Raw genomic sequence first — 25,039 nt, forward strand, 5'->3', positions numbered from 1 at the left:
GAAAATGTCTATTTTCTTTTAATTTTTATCGATAAAATCGTATTTATTTGTTCAAAAAGTTTGTAAATTTAATACAAGACTACTAATATATTGATGCAATGGCTGTAGAAAAATTAAAAAAATTAAAAATGCGAAAATGCATAATTTTTCACAAGTAGTATATGTTTTATGAAAAAATAAAAAAATTGTATGGGCTCCATAGTATTGTTTGTAGGTCTATGATCTTTATTGACAGATAGTAGATACTCGACATACCAAAGGATGTTGCATTGTAATATTGTATAATACAACTACATTCTACACTGTGCATAGGAATTGAAGCCAACAACGGTAAGAGTAATGACGTAAAGCTCTTTATAGTTTATACTTTATAGTTGATGGAAGAAATTGAACGATAATAATTTTATTAAATGTTATCTATCGTTAGCTTCACGATTTTGCATCAAAATATATCTTAGTCCGTGATCAATGCCACTTCCATGTGTTTAATATCAACGTTTTTACCCATTTGCAAATTTGAGATTGTGATAAGAAATTCTCAGCTTTAACTCCATATCATTTTTGTTGCCGGCGCTACAAATTCAGTGAACAGTGTTATCAATTATCATTTAATATTTGCTATCTAGTATCTACCTCTTGGCTCGACTTAAGTTAAAACCGTGTATAATTTTGCTATAATTTGTCATTAATAAAAATTATAAAATACCTAATTATATATAAAATTTGTATGAAAAGAAATTTGAATAACAGTATGTCTTTTTCGGTAACATGTTTGCTAAAAAAACAAAATCAATTACTTGCTGTTATGAGTGTAAGGCACAGAAGTCAACGTAGAAATTTAGGGAAACCTCCTGGTATTGCAAAAACACTAGAAGAGAGATTGGAAGGTATTATTCTTATACTAAAGTTGTGCATCATTAATTATTAAAATAACTTTTATATTTAGAAATGAACTTCAAAGATCCAAAAATTCACTTTAAAGTTGATATTGGATTACCTACACCACAGAGAGACAAAAAATTAGAAACATCCAAGAGAATTGAGTTTATAAAAAAAATAAAATGCAATGCTGAACTTGAAAAATTGTCCAGAAATAACGAGTGTATGTATAATATGGTGACATTTCCAGGTGTATTAAGTATATTTATAGATTATAGAGACTTAAAAATACTTGAATCAATATTCCAACGGTTTTTGGTTTTTTTTTAATAAAATTTATTTTATATGCTGATTTCAAAATAAAAATTGTGTAGGAAAACAATAGGTTAGGTAACTTATTCAATAACATACTGTTTGTGCACTAGGTATGACAGTTTAAAGTTTGTAATATTTCTTTGCTAAGTTTAAAGTTGTCATAAACTATCCTTGAAATAGGCTTGATGCTTATATCTAATTGTTGTGATTGAAATCACAATGAATTGGAAAAAAAATTGATAAACTATGAAATTGTTTAAAATAATTTAGTTGAAAAGAAATAAAGGGTTCAAATTGCAATTAACTGAATTAATTATGATGTTAAATAATTGTCAAGTTTATAGTTTTCTTTCATAGATTTAAAAACAACAAATAAGCACTTAGCCAATACATATTGGCTAAAAATTAACTTTTATGTGTAATTTAAAAAAAGCATGTTTTTAATTCATTTCATTCTTTGAACCAATACCCATGTTTAAGTACATAAATTAAATAGTTTTATGTATGAAAATTCTGAAAGTAAATTTACAAATGTACAAGCTAGTCACCCAATTAACTGCTCAATTCCTAATCAACCCATCCCTCAAACACAGACTTACACACACGTAATGTTTAACGCTCCATCCGATAGCACAATACTTTACCCTCCTGATATTAATAAGATAATGTCAAGGTTCGTAGATGACATTAAGTCTCTCATAAATCCATTAATTTCCCTTCTCACTAAAGTAATTTTCTGCTTACTTGATAAAAATGCCGAATACCAATCATAACAATAACTCTGTCACAGACAACTCTACTTATATAAAAAAGTTAACATTTAAGTGTCATCATTGGGTGGCTTCTTAAATCATTGTATTCTCTTTTGTAAACTCATGTTATATGTCTTTTAACCTAAATACTTATTATGTCTTATGATATAGATTGTGTATTTCGACCTAGTATAAAAAAAGTACATAAATTAAAAATTTAGAAATTATTTTAAGAATGCTTAATATTATTATATTTAATTAAACGCATGTGTGATGATTAATTGTATTTAGTACCTGTATCATTGGATGAAATATCTAATGATTGGTCAAAAACAAATGCTCCGTTACATATAAAAAAAGTAGCAGAATATTATGGTATTTTTGAACATTTATTTGGAGATGCCTATTTCACGCCTTACATTCAAATGGATATTAGTTATGAATGCAACTCAAATAAAGTACCTGTTTATCGAGGAAATATTATCAAACCGAATGAGGTATTTATCATGTTTTAAAATTTTGTTTGAATGTGTTAACAATAATTTTGTTGTAATAGGCTGTGTATAGTCCGGAAGTACATTTTGAAGCCCCCGAAAAGACACTATGGACATTAATGCTTACAAATCCAGATGGACATTTACATAAAGAAAATTCTGAATACATCCATTGGCTAGTGTATGTATTTTACATAAGTTCTGTTATAGTTTAGAATCACCAATCATTTTTATATTCTATAAATATAATTATGTTTATAGGGGAAATATACCAGATGGAGATGTTAATAGAGGTGAAACAGTGTTTAATTATTTACAACCATTTCCGGCAAAAGGAACTGGATACCAAAGAATGATTTTTATTCTTTACAAACAATCCACAGAAATTAATTTTTCTTCAATTAAATCAGTTAGCAAAAAGTAAGTTAAGTTTTTAATTCTTGTATCATGCGTTCTTATTGTGTCCAAAGGCATAGTTTGTACATTTCTAAAACGAATAAAACAGTTATAATATTAATCAACTATACATGCTAATATTAAGTGGGTGGGCAAAAATAATTACTTGAAGCCTCGTGCCGCCTTATTAAAACATATAATGTAGTACACATTTTATATTTGTTTGACCTTGATAGAATATATTCTGTTCGAGCTGTAACAGTGTAAAATACATTAATTTGTTATACTATTAGTAATAATATACATTCAAAAAAGACAGTTACTTATAGTAATTTATTTTTAGAATAGATTTGGCAGAAAGAACATTTAGCACTTTTGATTTTTATCGTTCTCATGAAGATATTATGACACCAGCTGGATTAGCATTTTATCAAACTGATTGGGATAATTCATTGACAAAGTTTTATCATGATCAATTATCTATGCAAGAACCAGTTTATGAATATGATTTTCAACCTCCATATATTAAACCACAAAAATGGTTCCCTCTCAAAGAACCATTCAATTTGTAAGTTTATAATAATTTATTACTTTTAAATGTCTTAAAATAATTTTATTTTAGGTACATGGATAAGTATCGCGATGAAAAACAAATAGCTAAAGAATTTTTATTAAGGAAACTGAGAAAAACACATCCGTTCCAAAAACCTGAACCCCCTCTTAAGTATCCAAATGCAGTGCCATTCAAGAAAACTACTCCGTCTTGGTTAAAACTTGAGATGAAAAAAGAACGTTTAAGATGGGGACGAGTGAATGATTACTAACAATTTTCAAATGATTTACTTACAGTTTAAATATTAACATATTTGTTCATTATAAAAAATAATAAACTTGAATGTCATTTTTTAATAAATATTCTTGTTTATTTTACCAAATTGTATTAGTTTGCCATTATGATTTTAACCTTTTATTATTGTTTCTGCTTAGAGAACATTACTAGTGTGTTTGCTTACTTTCTCTGGTCCATGCTCAACATAAAATACAAAAATGCTTTCACATAAGTCTTTTTTTATGCTCTAGGATAATCTTAAAATCTAAATTTCACAATACAAGTTTTTTTAGAGAGTATGACGTCATAACAATTTCCCTTAATATTAACTCAAAGCTATTTAACATCACATAAAGAAAAAATAATAAAATACAAAACCAATATTATGTCAAATCCTTAAAAATTGCATCCTCTATAATTTGTGTAAATAAGTTTGATGAAACACTAATAAAACAATAAAAAATATAAATTAATAAATATATATTTATAAATTTATAAGAAGAAAAATATTGATTAGAAGTTAGTTTGTACTCTGTTAAACTTTTAATTGTATATTTCGGTTCGAATTTAGATATTATTTCTGTCTAGTTCCTCAATAATTCACTAAGAACTTAGCCAAAAAGATGAAAGATCATATTGTACTGGTTTACAAATTAAAATACTCATGATTAAATTATTTGTATAATTATAAAATATCCATCCATCAACTTAATTATAAGACATAAACATTTATAAATAAATACAACTTATTAGTTATTTCAAAACTACGTTATATCTATTTTGCAAAAAATTTGAAATAGAAAGAGCAATATTTATTGATTGCTTATAACAATATCATAGTAGCATAAGTATATAAAATAATTTAAATTTAACTCATGTAACTTAAAAATAGTCAGAATATTCAGTTATTGTTGAATGAAATGTAGTCAAAACTATCACTCATGCAGACATAGTTAAATTATATAAAAAAAAAAACCTAAACAGCAATAAAAATATATTTTAAAATTAAAATGATGTACATTATTTACTTTTAAATGTTAGAGGGAAATTAGGTTAGTGAACAAATTAATTTTTTTAAGATCAATTATTTTCTACAGTATTTGCATTAATAAACATCATTTTATCTACTAGTTCTTGATTTATTTGTGATCTTTTTATATAATACAGTGTTTGTAGCTCAAGTGGAAGTTTACTAGATGATCCACTAAGAGCATACACAAAGTGTTTTCTTGCCAGCCTTATTAGATTTTGACATTTTGATGACATTCGAGACCACCATAAAAGTGGACACTCTTCAAGACAAGGAGTTGGTTCAGATTCATACTGAGCAATTTCTAAATTAAGTCGATCTTCAAGTGACATATTATGTTTATTGACAATGGGAGAACTTTTTACATTAGCAACACTTCCAAGTAAAAATCCAATACCTAAACCATAATTTGAATTAATTGCAAATATATTCTGGTTATTTTTACAATATATTTCTGTATTATTCTACAATTTACAAATTTTTATATTAATATTGAAATACTAACCTGATACTCTAGGTTTTTTAGGTACATTAGTGTCAACTTCTGTCACATTCGATTTAGTATCATAAGTCACAGAACCTTCAATTTCAACCATTTTTACAAGTTCCTGTTTAATTGTTGGAAGATGTTCTTCACCTTCAGTCATAGGAAAATCTTTGAATCTCGGATCTAATAATGTTGCTATGTGTAAAAATGTTTGTACATCAATATTATTGTACCTAAAATTTTTAATTAATAATGAGCAAATCAATAAAAAAATATTATTGATGTATCATATTCTTACTTCCAGTGAAGTTCATTGGCAAATGTATTCTTTAAACCAGCAGCAAGATTTGAATCACTGGGTTTAACTTTCAAATGATAGCTGGTTAGTTGATTAATCAAAGGTTTCAATAATGATATCAATGGTATCTTTTCTTCACTAAGAGTAGTAACAGTGACTTTTAAAGGCTCGAGAGTTGTAACAATATCTTCAATAACTGACCAATCTTTATCAGTTAATAACTCATGGGGAAAAAATCCAATATCCAATGTGTTGCATAAAGTTTTTATGGTTTCTTTTCGTTGAACAAAACGTTCTAAATAGTGATATGTGGTTGTCCAAATTTGTGGGTACTCTCGACTGAGAAATGAATTAAATACTTGAACAACATTATCCTGAACTGTTACAGATGTCAAAGCATTATGGTGATGTAATTTAGCAGAAACTGTTCTACATTTTGTTAAAACATTTAATACTTCTGCAGTTTCAAAACAATTTTTGGTACATAAATTCTAGAAAAATAAATAAAAAATAAATAAATGAAAATATTCTGAATTTCAAATTCAAAGTATACACACTTGTAATTCATAAATTAGGCAAGGTATCAGAACGAAACCTTGAGTTCGTAATGCTGCATCTAAATTATCGTTTGAAAATGCTTTGATGACTGTTTTTACTTGTTCAATATTAATACTCCAATTTAAAAACAAGGATCCCAAAATTCCACACCATTCATTAGCAGTTCTATTAGGATTACATAAAATTGTGGCTAGTTGCTTAATACTCAGACCTTCGTTATCCAACTAGACATTTAAAAAAATTTTTATTAGATTATTTTAAAGTTATTTTAAACTCAAATCAATAATATTACCTGTTGAAAAAATACGCTTATTGTAATATAAATATTTAAGCTAGAACATTTCCATTCTTCTATACCTAAAGCAAAAGTGCTACAACTGTTTGCAATGCTATTAAGAACAGCAGATCTGGTAGATTCATAAATTCTTGGTATTATGCACTGTTCTAATTTATATTTTCCTGGAATTTCACATGGGGACCTCAATGTAGCAATAAGACGTTGAAAGCCTCTGCCTTCTACAATATCTGGTAAATGGAGATCAGTTATAACAAAATCAGTAATAGCATCCGATACAACATCATTCGACTAAAAAACAAAGATAAATATTTATAATTTATATTTAATTAGTCGGTGAACAAATAATATTCATAAATGAGACATAATTTCAAGGCTTATCATAAAATAATTGAATTACTATTTAAAAAACATTGAAAACAAATTATTACTCACTGAATTATCAATTTCTTGAAAAATAACTGACATCTGAGGAGTTTGTTCTTGGATATTGGCAACGTGTTCCCCCACAAATTGTTCATTAATTTCCCCTTGTATATACACATCCTGATGTTTTATCCTGCAGCTTGACCTATTAACATCCACTTGGCCTTCAGATGTAGCTAATAACATTAGTTCATTTTTGCCATGTCTTTTTTTTGGACTTCCATCTTTTGATGATCCCATTTCCAGTACCACTAATTCAGTCTTATGCCTGCTTTGTAAGTGTACTCTTAAGTTGGTAGTATTACTTTTGTAAGCAAACTGCTTTTTACAAAGTATGCATATAATTCGATCTTGGGTAATTATATTGCCATTCTCTGAGGCAGGAAAACCAAAATATTTCCAGTAAGGACTATGCATACGCTTTGGTACAACTAATTTTTGATAACTGACAGTTTCAACGTTAGAACGGTCCGGCACTATTTTAGTATAAGGACGTTTGTTTTTTTTTTTTTTGCCATCTGTAAATTCAACAAACATGTTTAAAAGTCACAAGAAATTATTTAATAAATTTTAAAATAATTTCTGCTTTTTAATCAAATTTAAAGACGTTTTCTACAAATTTCAAATAAATCCGCAGCTTACTGTTTGATGTCCCGGACTGGATTTGTGATGTCGATTGCAAAAATGGATTTAATTCAATTGATATTTTATTACTCCGATTCATAATGTATTTGTACTTGAAATTTGCCTCCAAAATTCGGATATTTCACATTTAATGTTGACTATCGATAATGCGATAATTATATTGCTTTTATCGAAATCAATTTTCGGATAGGGCCGATAGGGGTATAGACTATAGGACAACAAATAACAAAAGAAGAAATAAACACAACACAGAAAATCAAAACCCGTATAAAAAACATCGATCGATGTTCCAAGTTTGTTAGGGAGATAATATCGTTTCGACACTTCTCAGAGTGCTAAAAACGGTGTTCCAGTGTAGCCACATGTTGAGTATGAATAGTACCCAACACGGTCTTAGATTATTATACCCAGTGACAAAATATGCATAGACGATAGACTTATACTACTTAACCTTACTAACGTAAGTTCTAACCTTAGATCATATACGATCATATTTAATATATATATAATTATCATATATGATCTAAGGTTCTAACCCTAATACAACACTATACACAGATCTATAAAAATCTACAGTTAATTTTTACGTGTTTTACTAACATTAAAAAAGTAAGATATAGATAAATGTTGATTTCACCAACATTTGGAACATACATATATCAACATTTTCAAAAGAAAAAATAACAAAAAAAATAATTTAGGAAGTAAACTGCATATTTTGTTCTTAGAGTTAAAAATTAAAATGCTCGTACTGCTACATAGTATTTTTTGAAAAATCATCTTTACAGACTTCAGCTCTTCTGGCGGATAATGCTGTCAAATTACGACCACAGTCATATAAAAATGCTAGATAGTTATATAAATAGTACCTTATTGGCTATTCCTATTTCCTAGTATTTCCTACTACATTAAAATTATGAAGCTGACAAAATGGCCGAAATTCTCTAATCAAAGAGGTGAATGTTTACAACACGGTCTTAGTAGATCTTCTAAGACCGTGATTTACATTTATATTATAACAAAATGATAAACAGTTATAACGTTATGGCGGGAAACCAAAATACAATTTTTAAATTTATCATGATACTAGGTAATAATGATTATTTATATCGTTTTAATTTTTCAAAATTATTTTGTATTAAACATCCGTATTCCGTATATTTATTACCTACGCATATTTATAAATATATTAAAGTTGATTGGTTGTTTGGATATTTGTATTTGTTTATCTATACTTAAATTTTCAAAAAATATTTACTTCATTATTTATTTTGAACAATCTAAAAAAATAGGAATATAGTATTTCAAAAAAAAAAAAATGTTTATAAAATTTAAATTAACGCAATTATTTCTTACACATGTATTAGCCAATAGATTTATTCAAACAAATTTTTATAAATGTAATATTCGAATGAAAAATTGATAGTTATTAAAGCAGGAAGTACTACCTATGTTACTAAATTTATAATATGTGTGACTTAAGTCAAAATCTTAAACATATAATGTACTCGATAAAAGATAAAATAATCTAAAAGAACTTTTCGAGTTTATTTTGAAGAAAAATCATATTTCTGTGATAATATTGAGAACTGAGGAAAATGAGAAGTACGAAAACATGTTCTGGTAAGAATAATTACAATTTAACAGGGCAGCGTTCAAGAACAGTGCTCACACTACCACCCCGAGCACGACTATAACCTGCTATAACCATACTTCACCATAGACCAAAACTAGTTTTCATATCGCGAAAGGGCCACCGCCGTTTATAAATAGTCGCCAAGAAAACAAACAATATGTTCATGGCAGAATTAGTTCTATTATTTTCATAATAATCATAATATCGAACTTTATACTTTGTATATTATTATTCTATAAATAGTATTTTACACAAATTAAAAATATACAAACAATGTGAATAATTATTTTTTTTAATGTTGACCGACCAAACATGAAATTTAAATCTGTAAATCAAAAAAACCTGGTGGTTACGAATTAATTAAAATCTGTTTATTATCACGTGATAAAGGTAGGTATAGATACAAGGTAATTTAATAATTTTCAAAATTCTAACTTCAGAAGCTCATACAAAATTAGTGTAGAATATTACGTACTTTTTTTTTTTTAAATTTCTAATTATGAGGAAACCTTATGATAAGTTTTTATTAATAATAGATAAGTATTTTAGCTGAAGGAAAATTTTATCTACTTTTATAATAAAAAAACTAATTAAATTTGAAATTTGATTTTGTATAGAAAATTCTAATATTGATATTCGGTGGAAATTTCAAGTATCTATTGTGATTAAGTTTTTGAGGTACACCAAACAAACAAAATCGATTTTATCGAAAACTGTTTTCAAGTAAAAATTCAAAACGCTTTCAAAGCTTTTGAAAACTTCTGGGAATTTTAAACTTTGATCTACCGAACTACCAACTAAGTTCACTTCCTTATCCGAAAAGATACGGAAGTTGAAATTCAAAGCATAATTTCGAATTTCTACCTTTTTCGTACACACCAAAAAAAATATTTATTCTATACTAAGTAGTGATCGTAAGACAGAGTTTACATAGGACGTTACTCGAAATTTTCCACGTCGAAAAAAAATTTTAAACTTATAAATCTAAAATATGTATTAATAGGTAAACACATTATTCGAGTTAACTCATTAATTATATATAACCTAGAGGAAATAAGGTAATTTTAACATTTTATTGGTTTCGTGGTGAATAGTGATGATAACAATTAAAAAAGCGATAGAAAAATGAAAAATTTGCTGGTACCTAACACACACAAAAATTATTGTAAAATCAATTCGCTCAGAATCTAAAATTAAAATCAACTATACTTAGTTCAGCGAGAGAACGCACCGCGGACCGGCCAAATCTAGTTTTCCCCACGCGACACCCTACCATGGTGAACAGGTTTTATGAGCGTGGTGAGGGAGGAATGCTCCAAACTTGCGCGATTTCTCGCTGGACAGAGTATACACTTTTAACTTTTCGATAATTCTTCCGGCCCCAAACTAACTAATTATTTGTAATTCTATCCAATTCGTCAAATAAACAAAAATAAGAGAAATTTCATTTTGAAGTTTGCATATGTCTCTGAACTTGAAATTATTAACAATGGTCTACTTTTAAGATTTAATTCTATTTTCTATCTTCTATGAGATGAGTCCAGGGGCGCAATTTCAATGAAAAAAGTGGGGGTGCTGAAGCCCCAATATTATTTTTCATATTATCTTATGGTTATGGATGCCTAATGACTATTAAAATGAAAATAAATATGAAAAATATTGAGGGTGCTAAGCAACCCCCAAGCACCAGCCAAATTGCACCTATATCATCTCAGATGACAGAAGGTCAACTAAAAATAAATACTATAAGATCATTTTAGATTCTGAGCGGAGCGATAGGTACCTACCTAACATTCTCACAAGGATTGTAAAAATGTACAATGATGTGTTGTTTTATTTTTTTGTACCTATGAGTACAAGTGTAGCAGTATAGGTTAGGTTAGTATAGACGTTTAGTACTATAGGTACGTCTATACATAGTTGAGACAATGCTTCGATTTTCAACTGACATCAGTGACTTTTCTGGTAGTGAAGTGAATCTAGTTGATGCATTGGAAAAATCAAAATTGACATTTCCGAGTTTTCAAAAGCATCAGGAAAAATGAACAAAATATAAAATCAGTTTTTCACAAAATCTATTTTTTTTGGTTTTTGGTATAACTAAAAATAAGACAACCGTATAAGATACATAAAGTTTTTGATGGATATTTATATTAAGATTTTTATACCTACTTTATAACATTTTAAAAATATTTTGACTTGTTTACTTACATTTTCAGTTTTTTTTCTGTCAATGGCAATACAATTTTATTCATTAGGTCAAAAAACTTGAAAATTGAATATAAGGTTCCCGATATATTACAGCAGCAGTTGAAAAGTATTAAAAATACATTTGCACAATTTCATTTTATGTTAAAATGTTGACAAAATTTATCAAATTAAAAATGTATAAAATGTTCAACATACTTTAAAGCTAAGGATTGAAAATCTAAAACAATGTTCCAAGTAGGTAGGTTATTCAGTAACTATGAAATGTACTCAGTTTTTTTTTGAAGTAATAATGTTCAAATAATTTGGATGCAATTATATATCATTAAATAACCAAAAACAATGATTTAAGTTATTTTGTTGTAATTTTTAAAAATATTATTCGTGGATACCCACTTGAAACTTTTTGGGTATATTATTATAATTTATACATAGTACACACAATGACTTTTGGAATGTAATTTTTAGCAAATGTGGAATTTAACCTAATGTAGTACTAATAAATAATAATCATTAGTAAAATAAATTACTCGAACCACAATAATATCATCAAATATATTGTATAATATAAATAATATATGGCCTCAAAAACTCTTCCAGACAACCCCACAAGACGTCTCAAACGCAGCTGGTGCAGAGACCTGCTTAACCATTAAAATACATTTAAGAAAACTAAAAATTAATTAATTAATTTTTTTTTTTTTTTTTATAACTCTTTGTCTAAGGTGACTCGACTGCGAGTCTTCCTTCATGTCACTCAAAGTCTTTATATTACTTATATCATATTTACTTATTTTATATAATGTACAGATTGTGAATTCTCAATAAACGTTATAATTTTAAAAAAAAAAAATATATTAAATTACTAAGTTATATTATAGGCCGACAGACGGTTCCGCTCAGAATCGTTTTTTGGAAACAATGATTGTACATCATAAAATACAAATTTAACACTATCCATTACGGTGACCCACTTGTAAGTAGTAACCTACTTTACAGCAGAGCAAAATCCACTCAGCACTTACCCATTTCTTTTTACTGTGTATAAACCACGTAAAATATATTATCTACATCGTGACCCGTATTTTATTAGTCTTACCTCAGTGTTTGATAGCCATCGACTATCGCCTAAATCCCAGACAAAAGCTCCTATAGATGGCGCGTGGAGTACAGGAAATCGTAATATACTTATTTATTTTAGCAATAGCATATTTAATTGATATTATACAGTTACGTGATTTCAATATTCAACTTAAATTGTGCTTAAAACATTGCTTGAATGATATGAAATATGATTTGTGGGTTTGTGTCATCGCCATTAATATTTAGTTTCCCACAACGTTTCCTTGTCTACACTTAAGAATTTTTTTCAAATGTCGATAGCATTCAGAAACGTTGTTGGTTTAGTAATCAAAAAAAATTTAAGTCAAGTATCATTAAAAGAGGCTAATGCAGCACTGCAGATGAAGTTGACACTTTTAAAAAGATTATGGAACACAAGAGAACTAGAGAAGGTAACACCCGATGGGCAAAAGCCCAAAGGATATATTGAACATACTTTGTCGTTATTTTAATCAGAAAGAGGTGAATGTGGTTGCAATGTGGGTTCAAAACTTAAAATTTAAGATATGTGTAATTGCCCCATTGGCAATTATAATTATCCTAATTAATTTCAGGAAAAACTCTTAAAAAACCATTTTATATCATATTTTATTAATGAAAACATTGTATTATGATTAAAAAAATGTAAAATATAATGGTTCATTTTATATGAAACAAGTGATGAAAATTTATTTTTAATGATATATAAGCAATTTATTTTAGAATTGGTATATTGGTATCACAAAGTTAACCCTACCACTCATCTCAATTGTACATTTGAAAAACACCAATAATAACAATCATAAAATATTGTTAAATTAATAACAGTCTAAATTATTATATTATTAAAAAAATATGTACAATAGGAAAAGTTTGATAAATTAATGCACCTAGTACATAATAAATGAAATGTACAAAAGGAAAAATAAATTTAATACATATAACTTAGGTAAGTATACATCATTATTATTATTCTGAACATTATTTATAAGTCAGAACTTGGAACATTATTTATTCATAGAGCTACTCTTTGGATTTGTCTGGTCCACAAATTACGTAAGAAACAAGCAATGTTGTGCGCATATAAAATAGTGTATAGATAAACACAAATTAAGTTTTAACACTAATTTAATGATGAGAAATGGGTTAATATTTAAAAAAAAATATCATGAGTCAAGGTTAGGTTAAATCATAAGTCAATAATCATTATACAGCTGAATTTAAAAAATCTTAAAGGTTATTTTTTTTCAATTTATTAAATTTAGATTAACATAAAATTGCTCTTGTTTAATAAATATATAAATTAATTAATAAAACCATAAGTAGTTAATATCTATACACATTTTTTTGCTACATTATAATTTCCCTAAATAAAATAAAATAAATAATGTCACAAAATACTGGATTTGGCAGAAGTTCATAATTTATCTTAAATAATTTCAGCAACGCCAAAATTTGATATCAACCCTTATTAAAATATATGCAAATATTTATTTTAAAGTTGATAAATGTCTGAATAAAATTATACCCCCCCCCCCCCCCCCATTGACATCACTAATTAACTTTCAAGTTCAAAAATTAGAATGACTTAAACAATGTATTTGCATATAATTATTTGTCTTTGTTGAACAATTTTGAGATAATTATATAACTATAATTAAAATAAATAACAAATATTTTTTGTATGCAACATAAATATTGATTAAATAAATGCTATTGCTTCTGTATTATAAGATGTTTTGATAGTACACTGCCTATTATCTTGCTATTAACTAAATAAGTCAGACTTCAATGTTAAAAGAAAATACCTGTTCTCTTATTACTATCAAATTAATTTGGTTTAAATTGGTGTCTATTGTACTAAAATTGTAACCTTATTAATAATCATAATATTTAGGATATTGTATGTATAAAGAGGATGTCCCTTACATTGCAAAAATATACAAATAACTCTGATGAACGTCAAAAGGCTAAAATAAAAATGTAATACTTAATAAAAAATAATTTAAATAGATACTGGGTAGTCTTAATAGTAGTTTTACATAACATTCATATAATAATTTAATTATTACTGGATACAGAGAACAATATGTTAAATTATTTCCAAGATTTAATTTTGGTCAAATTGATCTATAATAATAAATATTTTTCTATTTGTTTTAAGAATTGGAGGCAACAAATTAATTTTAATTTTCATTGTCAATATCTATCAGTCTTAAGTTCTAGATTATAATTACAAAATTGCTTATCTTCTTTTTTTTATGTAGAATTAATAATAATAACGCTGAGATCTGATAGAAAACTGCATTAGTTGTTGGGTCCTAAAATCTAAAATAGGGAGCGGTTAGTAACAAATTTTATATTGAAAAAAATATATAATATAAAATTACAATGCAATTTTTTTTTATACCACAAATAATTTAAGCAAATTTTTACAAATGGAATATAATTGACCAAGAAAAAATAGTTTGTGTGGTTCATTTAAATTAAACCCGTTAATTCAAATTACCATAAATAAATAAATTAATAATAAACTAAAATAACTTGCATATTGTTAAACCTTAAATATTTACTTTTCTAAGCAACACAGACTTTAATTCACCAATCAAATAATTTAAATATAATACTTAGTCTGAAGAAAAATAAATGTATGTATAGAAAATTATGGCATAATTAATAACTATATTACAAAAATATGATATAAGAAATTGTATGCAATACTTTACAAAAACTAGATTGATTCATGTTCTGATATTTAATCTTAACGAAACAAATAATTTTAAATATTTTGTTTTTACTATTAAACAAAAAAAAAAAAAAACAATACAATGTGTAATTAGTTGAATTGAAAATGTTGAGGTAGATAATATTATATCTTTAGAATACAAGCCTGAAAGATGAATAATCAAACATCACTTCTAACATTTGTATCCCAGGTTAAAATATTAAACAAAACACAAACGGAAATGCAATGTAAAAAAATATTTTGTTTTGATGATTTTTATGTTTTAAATGAAAAGTACTTTTCTATCAATAAATTCTAAAATTGAATTTATTTATTTATCAAAACAAAGTTTACTTTTCATATAATGCTATTATTATTTTTTTGGTTTTTTTTTTAGAACAAATATTTGAGTATCTAACATACTAAATATGGACATCAAACATCATAATTAAAATAAACAAAACTGTGACATAAAAAATGGTGCTGAATTATTCAAAATAATTCTTCTAATTTCCATCTGATTATGTGTATCAATAGATACATGATATATTACCAGTATTCAGAAGTAAAAGTGATTGTTTTAATAATACTAAGATTTTCATGGGGATATATATATTTTTAAATAGAACGTGTTTTATGTAAGAACAAATTAGACTTTAATATTAGTACTTAATAAGTACCTATATTTAAAATAATATAAAAAGTCTGACAGCTATGATTAAAAAAAAATAACTTCAAAATGATAAATAAAGAATACCAAATACCTAACAATTGGAACATAGTTATTAGTTTTGGTCTTGAAACCCAGAAACAAAATTATAAAAAGTTTGTAAAAAATCAACATAACAAAAAAAAATGTTTGTGGTCACTTGTGGTAAAGTTGACAACTATTTAAATAACAAAAACACTTGCCATAGTATATTTAAGTCGTCCTTCCTTCATCTCCTTCACCCATAAATGAATTTTCAGATTTTAATTTTTCTAAAGTTTTAATTTGTTGCTGTAAAAATAACACCCTGAAAACCCAATTGAATAAGAAATATAAAGAACCAAGTTAAATGGAGGTTTTTTTATATAATGAAAACTCACTTGTGTTCTAGTAAGGATGCTTGCACTTCAGTCAAACGAACAATAGATCTTGCATATTTGAGTTCTGCTGATACCCGTGAACAGTGTACACTTCCTAATATATGGGCTTCTTCATTTAATTTTTGTGCCTTAAATGAAATACTCAGCTATTAATATACTGAATTTGTTTTTAAAATGAATTTACGTATTAATAATTTTACCTGTTTTGCTAAAATATCAGCTGGCCACGATTTAACGTGTGATGTTAAATCATCACGTAGAAAGTTTGACATGACAGGAGACGTTGTAGTTCCAAGCTGTCTGTAACTCATTACATTGTTGACTTGGACAACTTGTTCTGCATGGCTTGTTACAGGACTTCCTTTTATTTTAATTTCATTAAAAAACATGATTAACACATTAGTTTTTTATTTATGTTAAAAACTGTTTTAAGAACATTATAAATAACATTTTTAAAAATGATCTTATTATTGTCTGATAAAATTAGATTTCGGGAATAACATGTTTTTCAAAAAGAATTCGTTGGGCTATAATCACATTTTTGTGTGGTATTGTTCGAATGTTAAAAAAAATCCTTACTTCGATTAAGTATTAATTTATTTTACCAATCAGGGTGACAGACAAAATCAAAAGAACAAACAAGGATAATAAATAAAAGTAGTAAAAATAAAATAAATAAGTTACGATATGGTAAAAAGATAACAAATAGTTGGGTGTTTTATATTGTGAAGGCTTTAGAACTTTATTTGATCTAATGAATGAAGTTTCAAGCACCTGGAGTGGTCAACTGGTTGTTAGTATAGACGTGGAAAATGGTTGGGCCAGAACTATTTGGGATTTTCAGTGATAAGAAAAGCATATAATATTATAAGGTATAAGCTTGAAAAAAAATATTTTTAACAGACTATTATGGAATTTCTTTCAGGTTTAAAAATTCGAAGACTAGAAAATTAGTTCAATGGACTATTTAGAATATGTTTATTTCATTACTATTTAAGATGAAATGTGGGATGTATAGGCTATCAAATTAAATAATTACCTTTAACTTCTTGGGTATTATTAGTTTCTGTGCTTGCAGGAGTGGGTGGACTTCGTTCAGTAACATTATTGGTCGTCGATAAATCAACTAAATTCTGAGTTATATTTGATAATGGTGGTGTTGTTGATCCAACATCAACATTTGTTCTTTCACATGGTTCACTGTTAACTTCAGCTCCTTTTACCTGAATTGTAATAAATTCAGTTAGGATATTTAACTTTTGAATTAATTATAAAAAAAATACTTGTGATTGAGGAGTTGAAGAACTGTGCCTTTGTGCAGGTACATTTGATAGTTGAAAGGACTTTTCTGAAGTAGGAGTGCTGTCGCCACTACACAATTCCATATCTTGGGTTTGCGAAGAATCGCCTAATTAATATCATAATAATTAACGTATTATATATTTATACATTGAAGATCTTGAGTATAACTGTTTATTTATATAAGTTTTAATTTAACAGTTAAGAAAATACTGTTTAATGATTAGTCAGGTATTTAAACGTACTAATGTACATCTGAGCATAGGCGGTACTAGACCCTCTTGGCAGGGGGGCCAGAAAATAGTTAAAACTATATTTTATATATTTTACTTTATTAGTCCAAAAATAAGATTTGTATCTCTCTCAGTGCCAGCATACTACACTACTATACTAGGTAATCAGTAATCACTATAAAAATCTATATTTTTAGAGTTAGGAAATCGATAATTCAAGGAATTATATATTAGATAGAATAATAAGGTACAGTCCACAGGAGGGGCAGTTGCATACCCAGCCCCTCCCGTAGTACCGCCTATGCATATGAGTAAGAAAAGTTTTGCGTTGAATGTTCCTTTTGCTAATAACCTTACATGTTACAACAAAATAAGTTCTTAGAGATAAAGTATTTATAATTAAAGTTGAAAACTTTGTTTTTTGGTGTATTGACAGTATTGTGTAATGAAAAACTTAATTCAATTTAAAAAAAAAAAAAAAATAATACTAATAGAGTAATATTATTAATGTAATACAGTGCATTCACCTCCTTTTTTTTAATAATGAAATTAATTAAAATCTGTGTTTTCAATTTAGAATATATTTACAGACCATATATAAAAAAATCTTGAGAATTTTTGTACTACTTAAAGAATTTTTCAATCAAACTGAGTCGTATTGCAATACACTGTTTTTTTTTTTTAAACTAAGAACTCCTCTTTAATGTGAATTATTTGATGGATAATTTTTCCAAAAATGTTGATGTATCAGAATCAAAGTTTGAACAACTAGTTTTTGAGTTATTTAACTTTGCTAAAGAACTATGAATAATGCATAAACATATAAAACAACTAGATAGCGGACTGCATAAGCATTCCCGCAGGAACGTTGAAGTCATGCGGCCATATGTGAACAGGGAAAGGTTTACAAAATAACTCAATAAATAACATATCTAAACACATATATATATATGGAGGCTATGGGTATTTTAAAACTGTATTGATTAATTGGTTTATTAAGGACATGATAAGAAAATTATTCACTAAATAATTTATGGTAAAGAAGGGGGGGGAGGTCCCATTTGTAAAATTGTTATTGCCGCAGAATACTCCTTTAGTAGAATAGAAAATCTTAAGAAAGTGAAAATATGGTCTAGAAGTAAATAAAAATATTCCAGATTAAAATTAAAATTAATTCATTATTAAAGGAAAACACGAGGGTGAGTATCATGGTTGGTGAATTGTGATTTGTAATTTAATTAAAAATTAATACAATATTTATTGCAGTAAGTAACTACTAGTGACCAACTCAGTGATGAGCTATATTTAAACACCTACTATACAGCAGGTCAAGTATTCTTGTTTATTTATTTAAAAAAACAATAGCTATATCATACAAAAACAATACATTTGATAATATAATATAGAAACTATTCAATAAAGATAAATTTAAATAAATCTATGTAAAAACCAACTTTAAGCTAGTAATATACAGATTCATTTAGCATGCTCATCCTTTTCTTTCTTCAATAACGCAGATATCTAATATTTTTTTTTTTTAATTCTTAAATATAGTTTAAGAAAATATTTTACAATTCTTGATATTATCTATAGTATTTAAGGAGTGTTTTGTGGAGAAACAAATTGTTGTTTTTCAAATGACAACACAATTCTACTTAAATTATAGGTACAGTAGATTATTTATCCGAAATTTAGGATGTATAAAAATACAAATTTGTACAGCTAGGTTTTGAGTTTTCTAACTTTGTGTTCTAAGGATAAAAGGTCCATAGTAATAAGTTTATGAGATATGAGGGCCATAGTGATTTATGAAATTGTAGTCATTTATATTATCCAACCCATTCATAATTTGTAAAAACGGTTCAAGTACAATAAATACTATATCCAACTATACATCTATTTTATATTTATGCAAAACCAGTTTTAAGGACTATTATCCTTAATTCAAACCTTTTAAAAACTTAAGGAACTACTCATCCTTAATATTTTCAAACACATTATCTACCAACTAATTTACATTAAAGAAAGAGGTATTTGAAAAAACAAAAGTTCATATCAAAACAAGACACACCTTAAGTAGCACAAAAAAATTCCAAGAATTTGAAAACATGGTCTTTGAGTAGATTTAATAATTCTAAAAATTAGAATTTGAATTAATTCATTATTAAAGGAAAAAATGGGGGTGAGCATGCTTGGTGAATCACCCTGTTTAATAGGGTCGGAAAACAGAACATATTCCGTGTGTTCCTAAATTCATCAGATCGGTCAGCCACTGGAGGGGAGCTAATCAAGCCGATTGACTTATCAGCAATCTGCTATTCTAAAGGATGGACTGAAATGAAACTCGATGGATTTGATAACAATATGCAAAAGTTTAGGAACGCACGGATTCATAAGTCCCAAATGTTTGATGAGTTATGTTGTAAAATTAATAAGAATGCTTGAAAAATGAATGCACATAACACACATAGCGACATCATAAGTTTCAGGTTTTTGTGCTAAGTAAGTTTTAAGTTTAAATATAATATAAGATATAAAAAAGGTAGGTGTACCATTTAAGGAACATTGTTCAATCATATTGTTACTTCAATCTTGTCTATTTTATTTAGGTAAATAATATTAACATTACATAAGTATTTTGTTAAGAGGATGTCAGCACAATGATTGTTTTCACTCCCTGGCCCAGCACATGGACAAAATGCATTTATGCAAAATCATTTTTCTTATGTTTTTGATTAATATTAGAGTAAAATCACCCACTACAAATATAATAGGGAATAATATTTTTGAAGGAATGACGTATCAATTTGTCTAAATATTGTCTCCAAAGAATTTAAACATCATTTAAATTTACATTTTTTTAATTTTTTTATTTTGAAAGTCTAATACTAAGTCAAACAATAATAAAATACAAAACTAACATGTCATACCCCCAAAATGTGTACTCTATAATTTTGCAATATATGATTTTACTCTAAAGTTACTCAAAAATTATAAAAAACAATTTTAGGTGAAAGCGTGAGGCTATGTTATTTATGTTGCACATGAGTCTGAGAGAGAAAACAAATATATTATTTAATATAATATACATTTTTAACTTACAGGAATTGATTATTGTAGGTCCATCTTGTTCAAGTCTATCTACATTACACTCAGAAACATGAAGAGATTGCGAGACATTTATTGGAAGATTATTACTTCGCATTTGGTTCCAATAAGCATCTTTTTGATGGTGAGTTGGTCTACTTGTAGAGTTAACTTGTTGTTGAGAGGACTGTTGTGAAACTTTGTTCACATGATTGCTCATGGATGATGATCTCATCATAGAGTTATTGGAATGTTTGTCTGTACATAATATACATTAAAATTATAAATAAAACTAATATTAGTTATGTTATAAATATAATTACAAACCATGGTGGTATTGTGTTCGAGAAGGTTGAGATGCTGGATAAGCTTCTAACCATTCTCTTGGCTGATCCCATTGGGATACTTCGGTTTTACAATTATAATAGTATTTTTTGCCTGAAGAACTTGTATGTTCAGACCAATCACCAACCTTAGTGACGGTCGAACTTCCGCCAGACCTGGATTCGCGGTTATTACTACTACTGCTGCTACTCTACAAATAAATAAATATACAACTAAAACAAACTATGTACACAAGTGAATCTAAGAATGAGATTTGTTAAATTAATTTGAGAAATAACCCAGACAATTTTGAGAGCAAAAAAATGATGCCACGTTCAAGCCAATATTATTTACCTAAGAGATACATACACGCATGTTGTGTATATATGACTTTTTTCTTAAACGATATAAATCATTATAAACAATGGCATAAATTATCAACTAAAATAACGTATAAGATAAAACACTAGATAATGGTTGATAAATCATTCTAAGACAAACAACATGAAAAGAACAAATCGCAAAACCACAAGTACAATATTATTCTCCTGCATTTTGGTGGTATTCAATAAATAATTTTAGACAAATATGCGTGATTAATAACAAGATTTCACTTAGATATAAATGTTAATTATGAAATGTAAATAAATTCTAGGCAATTGAAATTCTACAGGAGTCTTGTAAAATACATTGGTAGGTAAACACCCAATTATTCATGCTATGTAAACAAATATTTATGAATTTACTTATCGCATAAACAATATATGTTACAGATATTATTATATAATACACATTATGAAAATAAAAATATTTACCTGACAAGAGCTATGAACAACTTTCCGCTGACCAGATTCTCTAGAATCTCTAGAATCCCTAGAATTTGACCATTTCACAGAATGAACAACCATTTTCTATAAAATTAAATAACAATGTTAAAATTAAAAATCCAATATAAAATTAAAATAATTAATTACTTCCGGACTAATCCGATCGTGGTTTGTTCTATATTCATCTCTACTTCGTCTATCTTTTGGTGACCTACTATAATCTGAAAATAAATTTTTAAGTTTCAAACTATAAATTCATATATACATAGGGACTTTACTATGCTTTCAACAAATATCAAAGCACATAAAGTATAAGAATTATTAGCATTTAGAACACTAAATCTTCTCTTTCCATCATAGAAAATGTATCACCATTTACTTTTTTCAATAAGCTTAGATATTTGATAAATATTTTAGTTATTTTTAAAGAAGTATATAAAGTGGATTACTTATTAGTTATTAGAAAGTATTTACTAAACTATGAAATATTTCCTTTCTAGGATACCTCAAATTGAACAATATAAGATGGCAAACACATAGAATAATTAAATAATAGCAAAGCGTAATTAAGTTCATACAAGATGTACAGGTATTTGATATAAATTTTAAACTAGAAAATGTTCAAACTTCTAATGGTTATATATTTTGAAATTTATCCAACAGATTCAATTTTAGTAGAAGTTTTAAAATGTGTTAATCCTACTTTGAATAATTAAAACAAAAAAAAATTTGTTCAAATTATTAAATGTTCCAAATAAATAACATGCACATAATATTTAGTTCAAAATAAGAAAATAGTTTATTTGCAACCGTTCTGAATTATTTTTTTAAGGTTTAAAGATTATGTTTTTCTACAGTGCCACAAAGTGTCAACCATCAGAGCTTCACCCAGCATATAAACTTTGATCCAGTTCAGATTAGAAGTTTACGTTAGTCGCTGCAGCAAATTTTTTAGCTGAAGTTCCTAATTAAGATGACCAAATAGTACAACTGGGTCATAACGGTTATGGGAATAATAACGGTATTTAGTATGTATTTTATTAACTAACTAAAACACTTACCTGAATATTTATCACTATTCCTAGATTTATAGTCTCGAGAATCTCTCTCCTTATCTCTGTGACTTTTTTGAGAATGATATGAACTTTTGCTAGAGTATGATCGATCTCGTGATGGACTTCCTCGGCTAGGACTTGGATACGAGGTACCGTTTCCCCTAACACTGCCATACTTTTGATCACTGCTAGAATTTTTTGAAACTAAATATTTAGAATTCTGAAAAATAAATTTTTAATTTTAATAAAATAATGTGTACCAACAAATTTCAGTTTATAATACTGGGTAGAAGTTTACATAGTACAATCACTAAACAAACTCATATTGCTGCTACACCAATATTAATCTAGACAGCATCTACACGGTTTTTTTTCTACAGTGAATGGCTATCTCTGCCACCAAGATACCACAGTACTACTACTCGATACTTGGCTAGCAGTGTAGATACTAGATATACTGAGTATAGGTACATCTTGGTTGTTAGAGTATAGCTTGACTGATTGATTAGAATATATCATTAATCACAATTACTATACTTTGAGTTTAGATTGGTAGATTATTTGATCCAATGTTTGCAAGGCAAAACATATTAAATATACCCACAACATAATAGATACAAACAAAAAAAATATTATATTATTTAGTTCTACAAACTATTTATCTTCAGATAACTTTTACTGTGGACTGATAATAGGTACATAAACTTATAAATATTAGAGGAATTTCATTGGATTATAGAGGTTTCCTAGCACTTGATTTTAATAATGTTACATTTCATCGGTTTTTAAATGGATAGCAAGTTTAAACAGACAAGTTAAATTTTATTTATATCACTAATTTTAAAATAAGACATGTATTCACTTGTACATATTATAAATTACTAATAACTTATAAGAAACTTAAAAAAAAATATTTTCATTTGTAATATCATACACAATTGTACTTAATTTGGGTTTTAATTTTGTGCTAAAAAGTAGTTATTGGGTAAAAACATGATATGATCATTTGATAAAGTTAAGACATAAAATATGATAAGGTACCTAATAATAATATTCAATATAATTTTTTTGTAAAAATGTTAAGTTATTGAATGAACAATATTTATAGATTTAAGGTGTTCACAATAAAGCATATACAACTAAAAAGTAAAACAATTAACATCACAATATTAAACATTTTAGTCATTATTGAAAAAATAACTTGATTTGCAAGTTGGATCAGAATTATTTTAACAATTAATTTTCTAAACATATACTAGGAACCTAATGTTTTTTGTAATTCTATCTCCATGTATTTGTTACCCAAAATATGTATCAACATTGTAAAGTTGTTGATACATAATATTACCTCCAGAACTTTTGATTCAATAAATCAGGCAAAATCACTGAATGTTATTAAATACAATGAAAATATTTGCAAAATAATTATGTTTTTTAATGATGATGAAGATAGATTTTTACTTTAATTAAAAAAATATTTCGTATGAACCAATATTTTGAAGGACATAGTTGTATACCTATCAATGCAATAAATTATCACAAGGCCCAATAATATTTACCTGATACTGATGGGACGGGTTCTTGTCATAATACCTAAAAACAAAATAGCTAAACATTAATATTATTATCGATATATTATAATTTGAAATTACGTTATTAGCGTAATTTGGTAAGTAGGCCTTACCCATCACTAATCCTTTGAAGTTTCCTCGCATGCATTACCATCAATGCCGATTATCTGTGGAAATTCACCGCCCGGCTATGGAATTATATCGTTAACGATAAATGTAGGCGGACGTGTCGGTGGTTCTAGGGCTGAATCAGACGTAAGAATATTTAATCGTAACCGGACGCCATCAAAGAGACCAATAGTAAAATGTAATAAAATGGAGTGAAAAGGAAAAAACATTTAGACGGGGTGAAGATGCTGTCAGGAGAGTGGAGGGGGCTTGTCATCCATCGGGAAGGTACGCACTGCCATTGGTCATTTCGAAAATCAGCTGGTGTGTATAAACAGTGCAAACAATGGATAGTAAAATAATTTAAAATTT

At 27.2% G+C, this 25,039-nt stretch overlaps 3 protein-coding genes across 6 annotated transcripts; 1 reads left to right on the top strand and 2 right to left on the bottom strand.

Annotated features, from left to right (window-relative positions):
* Positions 1 to 597: 597 nt before the first annotated feature.
* LOC111033257 (39S ribosomal protein L38, mitochondrial) lies at positions 598 to 3,749 on the top strand. The gene is made up of 7 exons (XM_022313920.1): positions 598 to 887; positions 947 to 1,102; positions 2,238 to 2,443; positions 2,503 to 2,621; positions 2,702 to 2,860; positions 3,180 to 3,404; positions 3,459 to 3,749. Exons 1-7 carry the CDS (start codon positions 728 to 730, stop codon positions 3,658 to 3,660), a joined length of 1,227 nt encoding a protein of 408 aa, XP_022169612.1. The 5' UTR covers positions 598 to 727; the 3' UTR covers positions 3,661 to 3,749.
* Positions 3,071 to 24,917, bottom strand: LOC111033254 (WW domain-containing adapter protein with coiled-coil). Of its 4 annotated transcripts, none has more exons than XM_022313917.1 (13): positions 24,673 to 24,917; positions 24,548 to 24,581; positions 22,995 to 23,208; positions 22,081 to 22,154; positions 21,922 to 22,017; positions 21,110 to 21,317; positions 20,798 to 21,040; positions 17,447 to 17,571; positions 17,203 to 17,386; positions 16,364 to 16,524; positions 16,164 to 16,291; positions 15,987 to 16,090; positions 3,071 to 3,089 (listed from the first exon to the last, which is right to left on the bottom strand). In XM_022313917.1, exons 1-12 carry the CDS (start codon positions 24,711 to 24,713, stop codon positions 15,997 to 15,999), a joined length of 1,602 nt encoding a protein of 533 aa, XP_022169609.1. In that variant the 5' UTR covers positions 24,714 to 24,917; the 3' UTR covers positions 3,071 to 3,089; positions 15,987 to 15,996. The 4 variants fall into 4 exon arrangements, with proteins under 4 accessions (XP_022169609.1, XP_022169607.1, XP_022169608.1 ...); XM_022313915.1 differs by lacking the exon at positions 3,071 to 3,089 and adding an exon at positions 14,312 to 14,677 and having other exon boundaries at positions 24,673 to 24,916; XM_022313916.1 differs by lacking the exon at positions 3,071 to 3,089 and adding an exon at positions 14,695 to 15,239.
* LOC111033253 (zinc finger BED domain-containing protein 1-like) lies at positions 3,875 to 7,861 on the bottom strand. The gene is made up of 7 exons (XM_022313913.1): positions 7,402 to 7,861; positions 6,769 to 7,277; positions 6,331 to 6,624; positions 6,038 to 6,262; positions 5,481 to 5,971; positions 5,201 to 5,415; positions 3,875 to 5,092 (listed from the first exon to the last, which is right to left on the bottom strand). Exons 1-7 carry the CDS (start codon positions 7,481 to 7,483, stop codon positions 4,746 to 4,748), a joined length of 2,163 nt encoding a protein of 720 aa, XP_022169605.1. The 5' UTR covers positions 7,484 to 7,861; the 3' UTR covers positions 3,875 to 4,745.
* Positions 24,918 to 25,039: the final 122 nt, after the last annotated feature.

This window comes from Myzus persicae, unplaced genomic scaffold (assembly GCF_001856785.1).
Source record: "Myzus persicae strain clone G006 unplaced genomic scaffold, MPER_G0061.0, whole genome shotgun sequence".
Lineage (NCBI taxonomy): Eukaryota > Metazoa > Arthropoda > Insecta > Hemiptera > Aphididae > Myzus > Myzus persicae.